This window comes from Glossina fuscipes, unplaced genomic scaffold (genome assembly GCF_014805625.2).
Source record: "Glossina fuscipes isolate IAEA_lab_2018 unplaced genomic scaffold, Yale_Gfus_2 3, whole genome shotgun sequence".
NCBI classification, from domain to species: Eukaryota; Metazoa; Arthropoda; class Insecta; order Diptera; family Glossinidae; genus Glossina; species Glossina fuscipes.
The window spans coordinates 113,363-127,958 of record NW_023998417.1 but is presented as its reverse complement, the minus strand read 5'-3'; the positions used below and the strand labels follow the sequence as shown (position 1 = coordinate 127,958).

Below are 14,596 nucleotides of genomic sequence, written 5' to 3'. Positions count from 1 at the left end.
TCTGTAATCCGGAAAAAAAATAAAAAAATTTCAAGTTTTTTCGAAAGTGCAACAAAGTATAAAAAAGTTCAGTCAAAGTTTTTTTTTTTCTTGCTCACCTGACTAAAAATGGTACCATTTGGACAAAGGAATGATGCTTTGCCTCCATTTAAATCGCAGTAATGCCATACTTGGCAATGAGTTTCCGGATCACCGAAGAAACCTTTATAACGTTGTTGCGAACAATCGAAAGATGTCTCTGGTATGTCAGCATAATTGGGATAATCAATGCCTGGTCGTCCTGTACTAGGACCTGGTTGTCTATCTGCAAGGTCATATATCAAATCAAATTTATTGATTTATTAATTTTTTTTTTTTTTAAATGTAAACTTACGCGTTCCCATATGATGTATAGGCAATAAGTTTAAATCATGTATATTATGGTGGTCCTGTTGTTGTTGTTGTTGTTGCTGCTGCTGCTGCTGCTGTTCTCTACTATCTGCGCTGTAATCATAGTCGGGTGAGTGCGACGGCAACTCATGGTGCTGGGGTGGATTGGCCACAATTGTTTGGGTCTGCTTCAAATTGTTGAGTATATGTATAAGTGTTTTAATCGAATTGTCAATGTTATCCGGTGTCAAAGTATGCGGCAAATGATTGCTCTCCTGCAGTTTGTGGAGAATTTCGGCCAGCGATGATGTGCGTATATCTGGCAGTTCATTTGGATCTGCCAATGTTGAAGATGACTGATGATGCTGTTTTACTTCATTCCTTTGGGGCGTTAGCGGCTGAGTCGTTAAATCCTGTTTTTGCAATTGCTCCTCCGGTATTTTTGCATTGTTTGCATTGTTATTGTAGTGTACGCTGGCTGCCGTTTGCTTCGTTTTAAATAAACCCTGTGACGGCACTAATTTTTGACCAAATTCCTCTTTAACATAAACAAATTTTGCGGTTGGTTTCAATGAGACAGTGCTGCTCGGTGTGGGTGTTGCCGGCATTGGTCGAGCAATTGGATTTTTATACCTAATTAACGGATGATTGACATTCTTTTTTGGCTGAATTGTTTGTTGCAGATGCAAGCCGGGTTTTGTTTTGTAAATTGTACGCAGAGTGGGATCATAATTTTCCTTTGTTCTAATGGATTCGTCGCGATGACTATTTGGCGCAGAAGGTGTTGTCACAACAAAGTATGCATGTTGTTCTTCATCCAAAGATTGCTTGGGTTCATCAATTAAATAGTCAATGTATTGAGGAGTGGAGGGTCTTTAAAAATTTTAAAAAGGAAGAAGAAGAAGAAGAAAACGCTATAATAAGAAGGACTTTATTGCCAAACATTTTTAGAGCGAAGTTACTTTTTTTTTTATTTATTTTTTCCATTCATTTACATTTGTCGTACATGTTGGGAGTTTATTAGAAAATCTTCAGACGTTTGCAAATATATTCTGTTTTAAATTAAACTGTATAATCATATTCTACAAAGTGAACGTGACGCTATGAAATGTGTTGTACATGCAGCTACATACATTGTATAATAATGGAATGCGTACATAACTACATGTGCATGTATGCATGTGAATGTTGACCAACTTACCCAATAGCCGTGGGATAATGTGATGCGTGTAATGATGCTGATGATGATAGTGATGGCGGTGACGATGGTGCCAATAAACGATGTGTTGATTGTTGGTGTTGTTGTTTGTGATAACTCTGACCACCAGGTTGCGAAATTGTTTGCCCATCAAATTCACGGAATAAATTTCGTACCGGTATTGTAAGAACCTGATGGTAGGTTGGTAAAGCACTGTTGCCATTCGTGTCTAAATGATGATTGGGTGGCATGGATAGATCTGGATGATTGTATGAAGCGTGACGAATGAAAGTATTTTGTGGATATTGCGTGGAGACAGAAACGCTTTCTACAGGTGGCGATGTACTGCTAAGTATGAGAACCTGAGGCTCTGTCATTGAATGCTTATGTGATGTTTGGTCACGTTCCTTGCTGGGCACACGATATTTTTGTTGACTGACAAGTTGTTGTTGCCGCAGTTGCGGGTGATATTTGTAACGTATGCGTTGCTGCGGCGGCGGAGGCGGCGGCGGCGGTGGCTGTAAATGCACACACAATACATTATAGCTAAAGTATTACAAGACATATATATATATATTCATATCCTGCCTGCCATACCTTTACCTTTAGGGGATTATGATGTTCTTGTTGTATGTTTGTTATGAAAAAGTTTTCTGCTTTCGGAGGTTGAAATTGTGTCGATTTTAATCCTTGTTGTTGGTGTATAACGACAGCATCATTATGTCCCCCAATATGATGACGAATGGGTGGACTATATTAAAATAATATGAACGTGTTGATGAATATGTTTATGTATTTACATGCATATCTATGTTTCAGCTGACAACTGATTTTATCATAGTTGTTATTGTCGTTATCGTTGTCGTTGTCATTGTCGTTGTCGTTTTTTGTAAAAAGTAATAAGAAGCAAATTGAAAAATAAACACGAATTTATGTATTGTTCGTATAACTCTTACTTACGTATGAGAATTATGCAGACTCTGATGCATTTCATTGCAATAGTTGCTTATGTTGAATGGATGGAGATTTAATTGCTTTTTAAGCAAATACAATTTTATTAGCCTCTAGTGATTTATGACAATTATTTTCAATTACTATTACATTATGAGTAATTTAGACATTATGCTATTGTTGTATGCATTCACTATTGTAATATACGCTCTAAGGTATTTCTCTACGTTCATAATGCTATATTTATCTAGGTAATATGCACGAAATATTCGATTTCATATATTCAATATCATCAAGCATTTCAACGAATACCATTTTAAAAAAAAAAAACTTTTTTTCAATAATTTAAAACAAGATCAAGAAACTCTGAAATAACTGTACTTGCGAAATTTATAAATGATTTTGTCCAGCTTGACATAATCTCTTTTTTTCTTTTTTGCCGCATTGGACGATAGAATTCTTATTATAAGATTAACTTCATGTGAGTTTCTTCTCATTTTCGTTGAAAGCTCATCATTACACAAAAGTACTGCAAAGGACTTTACTATTTCGAGGAAGCAGACAATGTTTTTTAGGGACTATCAAGTGCTCCAGTTTTAAAAGTCGTGTAAATCTCTCCACTGTTAGCATCGTTGATTTTAGTTCCAAAATTTATTATTGAATTCGAGTGCCTCTACATAGCAGAAAATGTGATATATAGTATAGGCATATATCGACATTGATCGGTCCGAAACATTCATCTAATTATGTAAAACAAGTTTGAAAGAATTGTTTAAAGTCAGCTTGAATATCAATCGAAAAAATCGCATGATATATTTTATTTAGCGAATTGTTAATTGCTGCGAGTCTTTCCTATTTTTTGGGGACATATGGAAACCATACCAAAAAGGAAGAATAACTGGCTATTTGAGGCATCCATCAGAACACCATCATAATGAAGAAAGCGCCATCTAGGCAGATATTGAGTAATCGACTGAAGCAGATGTTAACTAGAAGGGGTAATATATGGCGAATTCAGTGGAGGCAGACCGTCTAGGACGTTGCAATTTGCTAATGCTAACGGTCTCCCGGCGAATTTTACAATAGGACGACAGATGTTATCATGTTAAAAATCATTCCATGATGTACTGTCGCACTTTCCGCTTGTTTCTGACGCACCTGTAGCAATTGTTCATGAGAGTAGTCATAAAGTAGAGATTTTCTTAACTTGGAGCAGCTAATTATTATTTGATTCCTTCAAGTTTGATCATCATCGCATTCGGTTCGGCTACTAATGTTAGTAGCTAGCCTTTCTTCGGATTGAACAGAACCGAAAAAGGGGCGTTGCAGTTTCTTGCATCAGTTCGCAGACGTGAAAAATGACATGATTGCTATAACATTCAAATTTTAATTTTATTATTATTTTATTATTCTTTCAGTTTTATATAATTCTGTCATTATTGCACTTATCGAAATATTGATTAATTGATTCTTTAGGTTTTTCTCTGCGTATTAAAGTGCCTTTAAATTCGTAAATTTCTGCCCACTACAAAGAGAGCAGATTTTCTTATTGTCCCTTTTTCCTCATGTTTTCTCTTATCTCTTATTTCAGTTGAAAAATTTGATCTGATCGATTAACATATGATCGTTTACCTGTCAATGAAAAATGTATGCAATAAATTGATTGCCATTTTTAACACATCACTGAAATTTTTGCTCTACGCAAATGTGTTAAGCTAAATATAGAGCTTTGGCATGCAGAGATGCATGCATGGGTGTTCATCATACATATCCAAGATCGTGTAGGGGAAAACTATAAAAAAGTTTTACGACCGTCCCACTAATATGTCCAAAGTTTGTAATTTTGTTATTGGGAGCTGAGGAGGAGGAAGAAGAGTGAATCTAATAACGCCGTTGTTTTTATTTATTGTCAGCTTTAGTTTCCTTTAAAGTAAATAATAACTTCGAGCGGTGTCTTTTTACGTCCTACTTAGTCTCGCATAGTTCTGAATATTTCATAATATGCGAAATGAAAGAAGAAATGCATTTTTTATTCATTTTTCTCAGCGAGCTATGAATGGCGCGACCACCGTTGACATTTACATTCGTTGAAAACAAGACGTTACCGATGGCTGTAAACTGCGCGCTGAAGAGAACATCTTAGATACTTTGACTTTTAGCAAATGAAAGATTTTATTAGAAGCAAAACAATATAGCGTTGCTAGCAACTCCATGTGATTGATAAGATCTGACTGATTCAGACAGAGATGACAAGCATCCGGTTTACACATAGGATTTGGAGGAATTTGTTAAAAAAATATACTAAATCTTCAAAGGACTCATACTACGATACTGATTTGCGACAATGAAACACAGCATAGACTGAAAGTTAGGTCAATAATTTTTTTGAAAACACAAATGCCTTCAAAGCTTTTCGTTTAGAGTTTAAGTGAACTTTTCTCCAGCGAACTTGTTGCTTGTTGTTTTCACTTCTTGGGCTTTCTTTAGCATAGCGGCCATAAAGGAGTGTACAAGTCAGCTGGAGTTTTTTGAAGTTTTCTCTTATATGACAATCGGACATAATGTCACGTTAATGTACTTGCAAGGGTTCAAAAAATATCGCGATAAGAAAACAAGAAATTGGAAATGTTACGGCAGTGTATCCATAGCGGGCGATACTATTCTTAAAAATGCCACCACATGCGCTTCCATAAGCGCGGTACTATAATTCAGTTTAATAATTTTTCGCATAATCATGTAAAAACCACTAAATCATTCTTTTATGTATTACTGTTTAGCGAGACATTTAATTTTTAAATACCTTATGGTTACGGTATTTTCTGGTGCCAATTCTCCTGCCACCGTGGAAGTTGTAATACTAAAATACCCTTGTTGCTTTGATTGTTGTTGTTGCTGTTGCTGTTGTTGTTGGAGTTTGGAATTATGCCGATGTTGTTGCTGTTGTTGTTGTTGTTGTTGTCGATAGCGGTGATGATAATTTTGATTATGCAATGATTGAACATCTATTGGCGGCAATGAAGCAGAGTATTCTACAGCAATTTGTTGCCGCGGTTGGGTTTGCTGCGTTTGCTGTTGATAGTGTTTGTTTATTTCATCGTTTTCATCGTCGTACAATACAATATGAGCAGTGTCATCGGCCTCAGCTGTATTGGTTATTATATTGTTTAAGTTGTTGTTGCTATTGCTATTCGCTGACGTATAAACAATTGGTACGAAGTCGCCCGGCACTGTATTAGACGCTGTAAATGGTGTTAAATTGTTTTTTGATTGTTTGCTGCGTATACGATAAGCAGCTTGATTTTGTTGTTGGCGAGACCTTATTATTTCCTTTGGCGGAGTGGCTAAAGACTCGAACGCAGTTAAAGATGATTTTGATGAGGTTTGCGATGATAAAGGTGGAAAATATTGCACTGTCTTTTGCTATGAAAGAATGGGTTTTATTTATTTTTAATAAAATTGAAAATCATTATATTGAAAAAGCAGTACAAAAGTACATATCATGGGTTCTTAAAAAAGTATGCGATCGCAATCAATATTTTTTTTTTTTTTTGTTGTTTTTAAATTGTCTTTTTCGTTGCTATTACTCTTATTGTTACTCACTTTGTGAGGATTAACTGGTCTGTGCGTTGCATATACTTTGCCTTCATCATTGTCTCTTACTAATGGCGAATGTGTGACGCCGACAGTGAGCTCCGGTGGCCGTAGGGGCACCAAATCAACTACTCTCGAATATTTGTTATTATCGGTATCGCCAAGTTGTTTAACTGCAGTCAGGGAATGTCCACCAATATTGCTATCGTAATAACCAGTGCCTGCATTTATCTGATAATTTGCAGAAGCAGAGGGCGGCAAATAATGTTCCAAGCCATCGCTTGTAGCTGAAGGTGCACTCATTGCATTCATTTTCATGTGCACATATGCTGTTGGTATTGGCACATGACTTGCCGTTGGACTTGTATTAAGTATGCCAGCATTACCACTGTTTGTTCGTAAAGAATGCTTCGACTATACAGTCATGAAGAAGGAATACACGAAAAGAAAACATCTATTTATTATAAATTGCTGCTTAAAATAATTGAAAATTATAATCGTACCGCTTGTGACGGTAGGGAGGCATATTGTTTATTAATGGTCAACTCTGAAACCGGCAAATAGAAGGCCATATACGGTATTAAACGTCTTGTACGCTCTGAAGCACTTAACTCTGAATCATCCGCCAGCAAAGTGACATTGCTCTCGTCTATGAGGTCTACCGCTGTTGCGGTTGTTGTGGTTATGGTGGTTTCAGTTATATTTTCAGCCTCCTCATTGACATCGACACGTATGCTGTGCGTGACATTTAAGAAAGCTGTGAACGAAAAAGAAAAAAAAAATTAAAATAAAATAAAATAAAATAAAAAATATGACAATGAGAATGAGAAATGCAAAATGTAAATGTTAAATTTGGAGGATATTTATTCGTTCTTACGTATATGATGTTCATTGTAATAATTGCTTGTTTTGTTTGCTGCAATTTAAAGGTGAGGTAACAACCATGTGACCAATGACAAATGCCTTAGTTAATGCCTTAGTGTTAATTGCAGCAGCACAAAACAAGCGAGAGATATGCTTTCTCTCAATGCAATGCTAATAATAAAAATTAAAAATGACGTTTGTGCATTGAAACACTTCTTCTTCCCATTTCTCCCCATCTATCCAGCCCCACCAATTATGTTGTTTGCTTTTTGATGCATTTTAAATTTTTTTTCTCCTCCCTTCCCGTATAGTTGTCAGAGTAAGTTTTGTCATCATCACAAAATTCATCAAATCATTATGAATTCAATAGGTTTTGAAAGGTTCTTTTCAAAAATTGTCAAAATTTTATTTTGAACGGCAGACAAATGTATTTTTTTATTTGTTATAAAAATTCTTGGAATTCAGTATAAAGTTTGCATAAATATTTTGTCCTGTTTTGAACATTTTTATTTTTAAAGTTTTAGTCTACACTTTCGAGTGCAAATTCAAATCATCAGAGTATCATCTTCAGATGCAATTAGACAAAATTTCACTATTATAAAAATCCAACAATTATGTCAAAATTTTCGACAACCTCCAATCGGCAATTAAGTACACGCAACTCCGACATCGACGCTTTGGCTCAGCGCGGATATAACATTGGACATAAAATTGGTGAGGGCTCGTATGCCACAGTTATAACGGCTGGTTATGCGGACGATGCCGGCCACGGTGTACATTTAGCCTGCAAAATTATTGATAAAGCTAAAGCGCCTTCAGATTTTGTCCATAAATTCTTTCCGCGTGAATTAGAAATTTTAACAAAAATCGATCATCCGAACATCATTCAAATTCATAGTATTTTGCAACGTGGTCCCAAGATATTTATATTCATGCGCTATGCGGAAAATGGCGATTTGCTGAGCCATATTAAAAAGTCTGGTCCGGTGGAGGAGCTGCAAGCAAAAGCCTGGTTTATGCAGATGGCCAAGGCGCTTAAATATTTACATTCGCATGAAATAGCGCATCGTGATCTCAAGTGTGAAAATATTTTGTTATCGAAACGACTTAACATAAAATTAGCTGACTTTGGTTTCGCACGCTACTGTTGCGATGAAAATGGCCGTGAAATTAAATCGGAAACCTATTGTGGTTCGGCTGCATATGCGGCGCCCGAAGTGGTATGCGGTCGACCATACGATCCTAAACTGGCCGATGCCTGGTCGTTAGGTGTCATACTATTTATTATGTTGAATGCAAAAATGCCTTTCGATGACAGCAATTTAAGTAAATTACTTGAGGATCAACGAAATAAGAAATTTGCCTTTCGGCGAAAATTGCAAGACCAAATATCGGCTCAAGCAAAGGCTACAGTTGCCGTATTGCTCGAGCCGGAACCACATGCTCGTTGGAATTTACGCGAAATTCTTAACTGTAGTTGGCTGCGTGCTGATGAGGAGGAGCCGATGGCATAGTTTGCGTTGAGTAAGCGTCCGTCTATTTTGTGTTCAGTGCGGACGTTCCGAATTTTGTACAAATCAATTATCAATTATCTTCAAAAGCTTACTGAACCAAACCAAATATTTTGATTTGAACGCATAAAGAAGTTGGTCTTTTTATTATAATCCGCCGCGTCGACCTGTCCCCACCCCTGTCCCCCCCCGCCCCGCCCCACACGCCGCTATCATCAACCCCGCCTATCTTCCTCACAGCGAACTCAATTTTATTGCAAACTATACTTGTCTCCCGATCATTCATATATTCTCGATTGGTTTTTTAAAATCCTTTTAACATCTAACTTTTGGTCGTTCAATTGCAAGCAAATGTGTAAAAAACATTTTTATTTTTGAACCTCTTCTCAAACCCAAGCATTAAAGGAAATTTTAATCTCATTTCATTTGAGGTTAGGTATAAACGGATTCGAATTTGTTTTACATAAAGAGAATGTGTCTTTGATATCCTGATTTTAAACTCGTTTTGTAGATTAATCCCTCTTAATTTATTTTGTTAATTTAATTAATTAAATTGTTAACATCAAATATTACTGTAAAAAATTTCATTTAAAAAGATTCAAAAAAAAAAAAAAAAAACAAATAATAATAATAAATAAATAAATAAATTAAATAAAATTATGAAATACGTGGAACATCGGAAAAAAAAAAATAAATAAACATTGCATCGAACTTTTTAACAATACTTGACTTTAAATCATGAGGGGGTGTACGCTCTGTCGTTATGCATACGTAAAGTTTAGGTCTTAGTCGCCTTGCCCTGCATAAGTACTTATGTGTATAGTAATTAAAAGTAAGAATATGTTTTCCTTTTTGCTCTTTTTTTTTTTTTTTTTTTTTAAAGTCGTAAAATGTATTTAGTTTTTCTTAGTTTGTTTCACTTTCATTCCACATGCGGTTGTAAAAATGAATGACCTAAGTTTCTAAACAAACCATCATCTTTCGATATGTTCCTGGCATGTACGAAATACTAATACGTTTCTATGCGGATAGTATATCTACCTAACTACTATGTATCCATCGATAGGATTCCGAATATGCGAAGAAGACACACCCATTGATAGAGTTTTGAATGTAGACATGAGTTGCACGTCATACACACAGGTGGTGGTGGTGGTGTATGTATATGTATGTATGTGTATGCTTATATGTCGAGTTAAATGTTTAACTTTGTTTATAATAAATGTCCTAAATACAACCATAGAGTAGAGAATAAGTTGATTTTCTTCTTCAATAATAATTTCGAATTTTCTTTCCTTTTATAACATAAACGTAGAGTGTTGCAAATTGCACGAATCTGTAGAGAGAGGTGGTGCGTTCTTTTTCTTTATTAATATATATATATATTTTTTTTTTTTTTTGGTAAAATACACTATTATTAGCCATGTTGAGATTATATAATAACTTAACCATATCGTTGATAATTCGAAACATTCTTTGTTGAGTTGGGAAATTTCATATTAAAATCATATTTACATATATTTAATGATTTAGCGGCAATCACGTATGGCGCCAAATGTAGCATTTGGTCAATTTTTCATCTTAATTTATGCCCATAGTGGGTTCAATAATAAATCTCAAATTAATGAAGAAAATTTTAATTTAGTGGGTATTTCCAAGAATGGCAAAGGGATTATTTGTTTCGTATGTTTAACTGTGAAGGACGTACGGAATACATTAATTGTAACGTTCTCTTTACGACACTGCGAAATATGTGCCGAAGGCTGCTTTTAATTTTACAGCTAAAACATGCATAGTGACCGAGCAATTTTATTTAGTAAAAATACGGTAAAAATACCAAAGCGCTTTTATCCGGCATTTGCAGTTTTGACCTGCCGGTGTTGTTATGATGGACGGACATTGGTGGCGAAAGGTCGAAAAGAGCGAGAAGCGTCGTAAAGATCTTAAATAGAAAATTTCGTCGCTCATATCTCGCACGTTCTTTCGTTTACGATTCGCATCGTGTATCTAGTTTCACTTTTTCCCCCCGCAAGTTTCCTACCAGAAATATAGTATGCGCAACAAAGCACAGTTTTCTGTACCGATCACGTTCGAAATATGTTTAAATTGTTGTAAGTATATCATGAATGAATTCTTGGGAATAATTTTATAAAAGATCGTCCCAAACCTACTCAAAGTTCGACAAAGGAATGTAGAGCAATAACACGAATTAGGATCGTGGCGCCTTCGTAACTTGCTTTGTTTAAGTTGAGAAAACTAAGAAACAATTTTGCGAGTCATGAGAACGTTATTGCATTTCTTTAACCGCCTTAGACTCGAAATTTTCTCTTTCAAAATTCACTTTAATCAGTCAACAGCCTTTGCGATCGTGACTATTCGGTCCAATTTGATTTTATTTTAAATATTTGAGAATAAAAGAAGAAAAACGCAAAATTTTATTCTTTGTGTGCACCCGTCCAATGTGTGTGTAGTTATGAGTATATATATTTATATATATATATATGAGTATATATATTTGTAAATATATATTTAAAAGCACATCTGTGCTTGGGGACATATCAAAGATACTTAAATTTGTGTTTATTGAAAAATTTTCTTAATTCCATTAAGCATAAGCATAAGGCATTATGGGCATTTGTGATTATAGTTATGACACTTTTTCTTTACTAAATTCTTTGGAAAATAAGTTTTTCTTATTTTCCTTGAGTAAAAGAATCGACAATACCATGATATAACAGTATTTGCTGGATATTAAATGCTGCATCAAAACTTCTCTCTTTATATATGATATGATATTTTTTGTTCTTAAAAATGCAAAACAGTTGAAAAGCAATAAGAACGATAGCAACGACGCATGAATGGCCTTTCATTTAACATCACGTATTAATTTATAAATTTCAAACAAACACATATCATAGGCAGAAGGTAGCTCTAGCTCTCTCTTTTTCTCTCTCTTTATACAAAAGCCTAATTTCGTTGAAAATCATTATGATTTTGTGCCTTTGGTAAGAGACTCCATTAGTGAATGAATGTTAGAAAGCCGTCGTTTTTCTTTTTTCAAGGCGTTTTCTTCCCTAAGTCGAAAATACCCTTTTTTTATTCTCATAAGGCGAAATCAAATCGTGAATCACACACTTAACAGTCGTCGCGCTATTGAACAGTACTTAACGAAACGCTTCAATAAGTTTTTAAGATATTTCTTAACTTTTGCGCATTTATTCGGATAGCATTTGTGATCTTTTTTTTTTCTTTTTTTTTTTTTCTTGAACTATTGACAGGGCGAAAAAAAAGAGGGTTGGGGTAAAGCAAAAACTAAACTGAAATTTTACCAAATATGGTCACGTAACCCGCGAATATATATATATATATATATATGTATATACACAACAATATCAACGATGTAGTTGTTGTTTGTAGTTATTTGTTCAACTTTTGACAATTGTACAGTGTTGACAGTTTCTTCAAGACAAGCACAAGACAACACAAGTAATATATATAAAAGACCGCTTCTCTTAAAAGTCGTTTGCACTAAGTCTAAGTCTATGCCAGCACGACGGGCACAAAGAGCACCACGATGGACGCAAAAGTATATTGTGTTTATGTATGAAAACCACATATCTACCTACAAATGACATGATAACCGGGCGGAATTTTATAAGATTCATGTGGTTGTGTGACAGATAGGTTTTTTGTTTTTTTTGTTTTTTTTTTTTTCCTCTCTATAGCCGATTATTAAATAGACATTCACTTTTTTGCTACCTTACAAATGCATAACGTGCGGTTGGATCGTTAAAGTGAAGGCTTTTGAGCGTTCATAAATATTTCAGGATTTGAAGATATGTACATAAGTACACAGTCATGCATATATATGCATTTTATATTGCGATGTTCAAATATTATAAATTGTTTAGGAGAATAATTTCGGCAAATAAAACTAAGAACAGCGACTGTGATATGAAGGCATTTTTTGTGGAAAATTGGCACAATATATATATAATCAAAATAGTTATCGACATTTTCTACAACATTTTGCAATGTTTTTGCCAACATGCCGATATCATGTCGAAAGGACTTATATTGACATATTTGATAGGCAGCGACCAAACCATTTTCGCACTTCTTCAACCGTATGCCAGCCAAAGCGTGCTACATCGATCTGAATAAGCGGTAATCAGAAGGCGCTATGTTTGTGTGAGTGCGCTGTGTGTGGCGAAACTTCCCAATCGCGTTGCAACGGTGTATCCTGGACAACTCTTACAACAAGTGATCATTTTCAGTCAATATATACTTATATACGAAAGAATTGTTCATCACTAGAGCCTAAGATAATAAATGAAATATTAGCACATTTTCCATTGATTCAGCTATGAATTTAAACAAGTAAGAAAGTTATATTCCATCGTGAGCAAATGTTTTATATCCATCACCGTAGAATATAGAGTAGGGGAGGCAGACTTTCTCTATTTTTAAAATGATACTTTCTGTCACATAGGTATGTGTCCTTTGAAAACCACATATATGTTGGACAGACGGACATTCATAGGTGTATTCTAAATTTGAGACTGCCAAAGAATTCATATGCTTTATGAGGTTTTATATATAAAACGAACAAGTATTAAGTAAGAAAAAAACATTAAATTTTGATACTCTATAATGTCGGGTAGGCGTGGCCAATGTTTTCTATTTTCCTACAACATCGCCCCTAGAATACACGTTCAAGTTTTTGCACGACAATGTCATTTTTACAAAACAATATTTTACACCTAACAGAGGTATTCTCAATTTACGTGGTGCTGTAGGTGTGTTCTTCGATCGATTTGTCCCCCATTTTCAACACCAATTTTTGCCTGCAAGAATTTTTTTCCCATAAATTTATTTTTGCGGCCAGAAGAGTGTTCAAAACAGACATTACATGAACGGGCAGACAGCCAGACGGACATGCCTCAATTGATTCAGAATTTGATGCTCATCAAGAATGCATCTACTTTGCGTGGCCCCTGAAGCCTCCTTCTGGGCGTTGTAAATTTTTGATTATATGTCTCGTCCTTCGGGGATGGGTATAAAAAATTTGAAATGGCGGCGGATGGATCTAAGATGTGTGTATGCATGAGTAGACATATTTCTTACTTTTAACTTTTTCGGGCAAAAAACGGGATAAAATTTAAAATTTATTTAAAAAATATTAAGTTTTTTGGGAATTTTTAACAAAGCGATTTCATTCGAGAGTAAAGAAAATGTAACGCTTGCCTTTATTCTTACATATCTTGCATCACTTGTTGGCTGGGTCTGCAAAAGTGAAGTAATTACAACAGATAATCAAGCGTAGTTCCAACAATTACTTTCATTATAAAATTTAACTGATATTTTAGTCGGGAACAAGCCCCTATATAAAAGAAGTTATTGTTGACTTGTTTGTAATCCTTTGCGCTCATTAAAGTAAAGAATTCAAGTACAAAATGCAATCGACAAAAAAAGATTGAATCTAAGCTAAGATACTCCCTTAGATTGATTATTCAAAGTTTTGCCAGATATTCCTAATTTTACAAGATTGCCAACCATATGCTTAGTTAGGCATGAGAACTTGTGAGTACGTTTTTCTTATCATATCCTTTGAGTTCTTCCGATAAATTTTGCACCTCGAGGCAATAGTCACAATAAAAATTTCAAACCTCAAACAAACCATTTTTCAGTTACTAAGATCACAAAAAACCTGACTAACTTGTGATATCTCTGTGACGTTGCTCACAAAATACGCCTGTTAAGGTATTCCTGTAGAAAACAATGCAAAATTTAAAATATGTGGCATGTTTTTTTTTTTGTTGCTTGCCGCAGTGGTCACAAACTTGATTGCTTAAAAAATACATTAAGATATTTTAGAGCTTTTAAGCCGCTTCACACCGTTATTATTGTGTTTGAAAAACTTATGCCATTTTCAGCCGCCAAAGCAGTTCATTGATGGTTCGGCCATTTTAAACTTTCTGTAAACTTTCATCAGTTCGACACCAATAGTCGATAATAGTCCTTTTATACTAAATATGTTTTGTTTTCCGCTTATTAGTATAGGAGTCGCAAGGAAATCAGTTTATTGGACGCGATCTTTTTAGGGTTTTGT

General features: G+C 34.9%; 3 protein-coding genes across 6 annotated transcripts in view; 2 read left to right on the top strand and 1 right to left on the bottom strand.

Moving 5' to 3' along the window:
* Positions 1–14,596, top strand: part of LOC119635076 — a 109,373-nt gene that overhangs the window by 5,736 nt on the left and 89,041 nt on the right. The window lies entirely within an intron of this gene.
* Positions 1–14,596, bottom strand: part of LOC119635077 — a 47,233-nt gene that overhangs the window by 3,514 nt on the left and 29,123 nt on the right. Inside the window, exons 2-8 of one of the 3 annotated variants that reach the window (XM_038029634.1) lie at positions 6,613–6,866; positions 6,119–6,523; positions 5,319–5,938; positions 2,165–2,318; positions 1,571–2,085; positions 374–1,242; positions 99–304 (exon numbers count right to left, since the gene is read on the bottom strand). In XM_038029634.1, the coding sequence (XP_037885562.1) occupies positions 99–304; positions 374–1,242; positions 1,571–2,085; positions 2,165–2,318; positions 5,319–5,938; positions 6,119–6,523; positions 6,613–6,866 (3,023 nt within the window). The remainder of the gene's footprint in view (positions 1–98; positions 305–373; positions 1,243–1,570; positions 2,086–2,164; positions 2,319–5,318; positions 5,939–6,118; positions 6,524–6,612; positions 6,867–14,596) is intronic. The other 2 variants (XM_038029636.1, XM_038029637.1) reach the window with 2 other exon arrangements.
* Positions 7,441–8,625, top strand: LOC119635078 (testis-specific serine/threonine-protein kinase 1). The gene has a single exon (XM_038029638.1). The coding sequence runs from the start codon at positions 7,588–7,590 to the stop codon at positions 8,485–8,487; it is 900 nt and encodes a 299-aa protein (XP_037885566.1). The 5' UTR covers positions 7,441–7,587; the 3' UTR covers positions 8,488–8,625.

What these genes read in the sequence shown, in the direction of transcription:
- LOC119635078 (XM_038029638.1), top strand. Translation starts at nt 7,588, where the DNA reads ATGTCAAAATTTTCGACAACCTCCAATCGGCAATTAAGTACACGCAAC.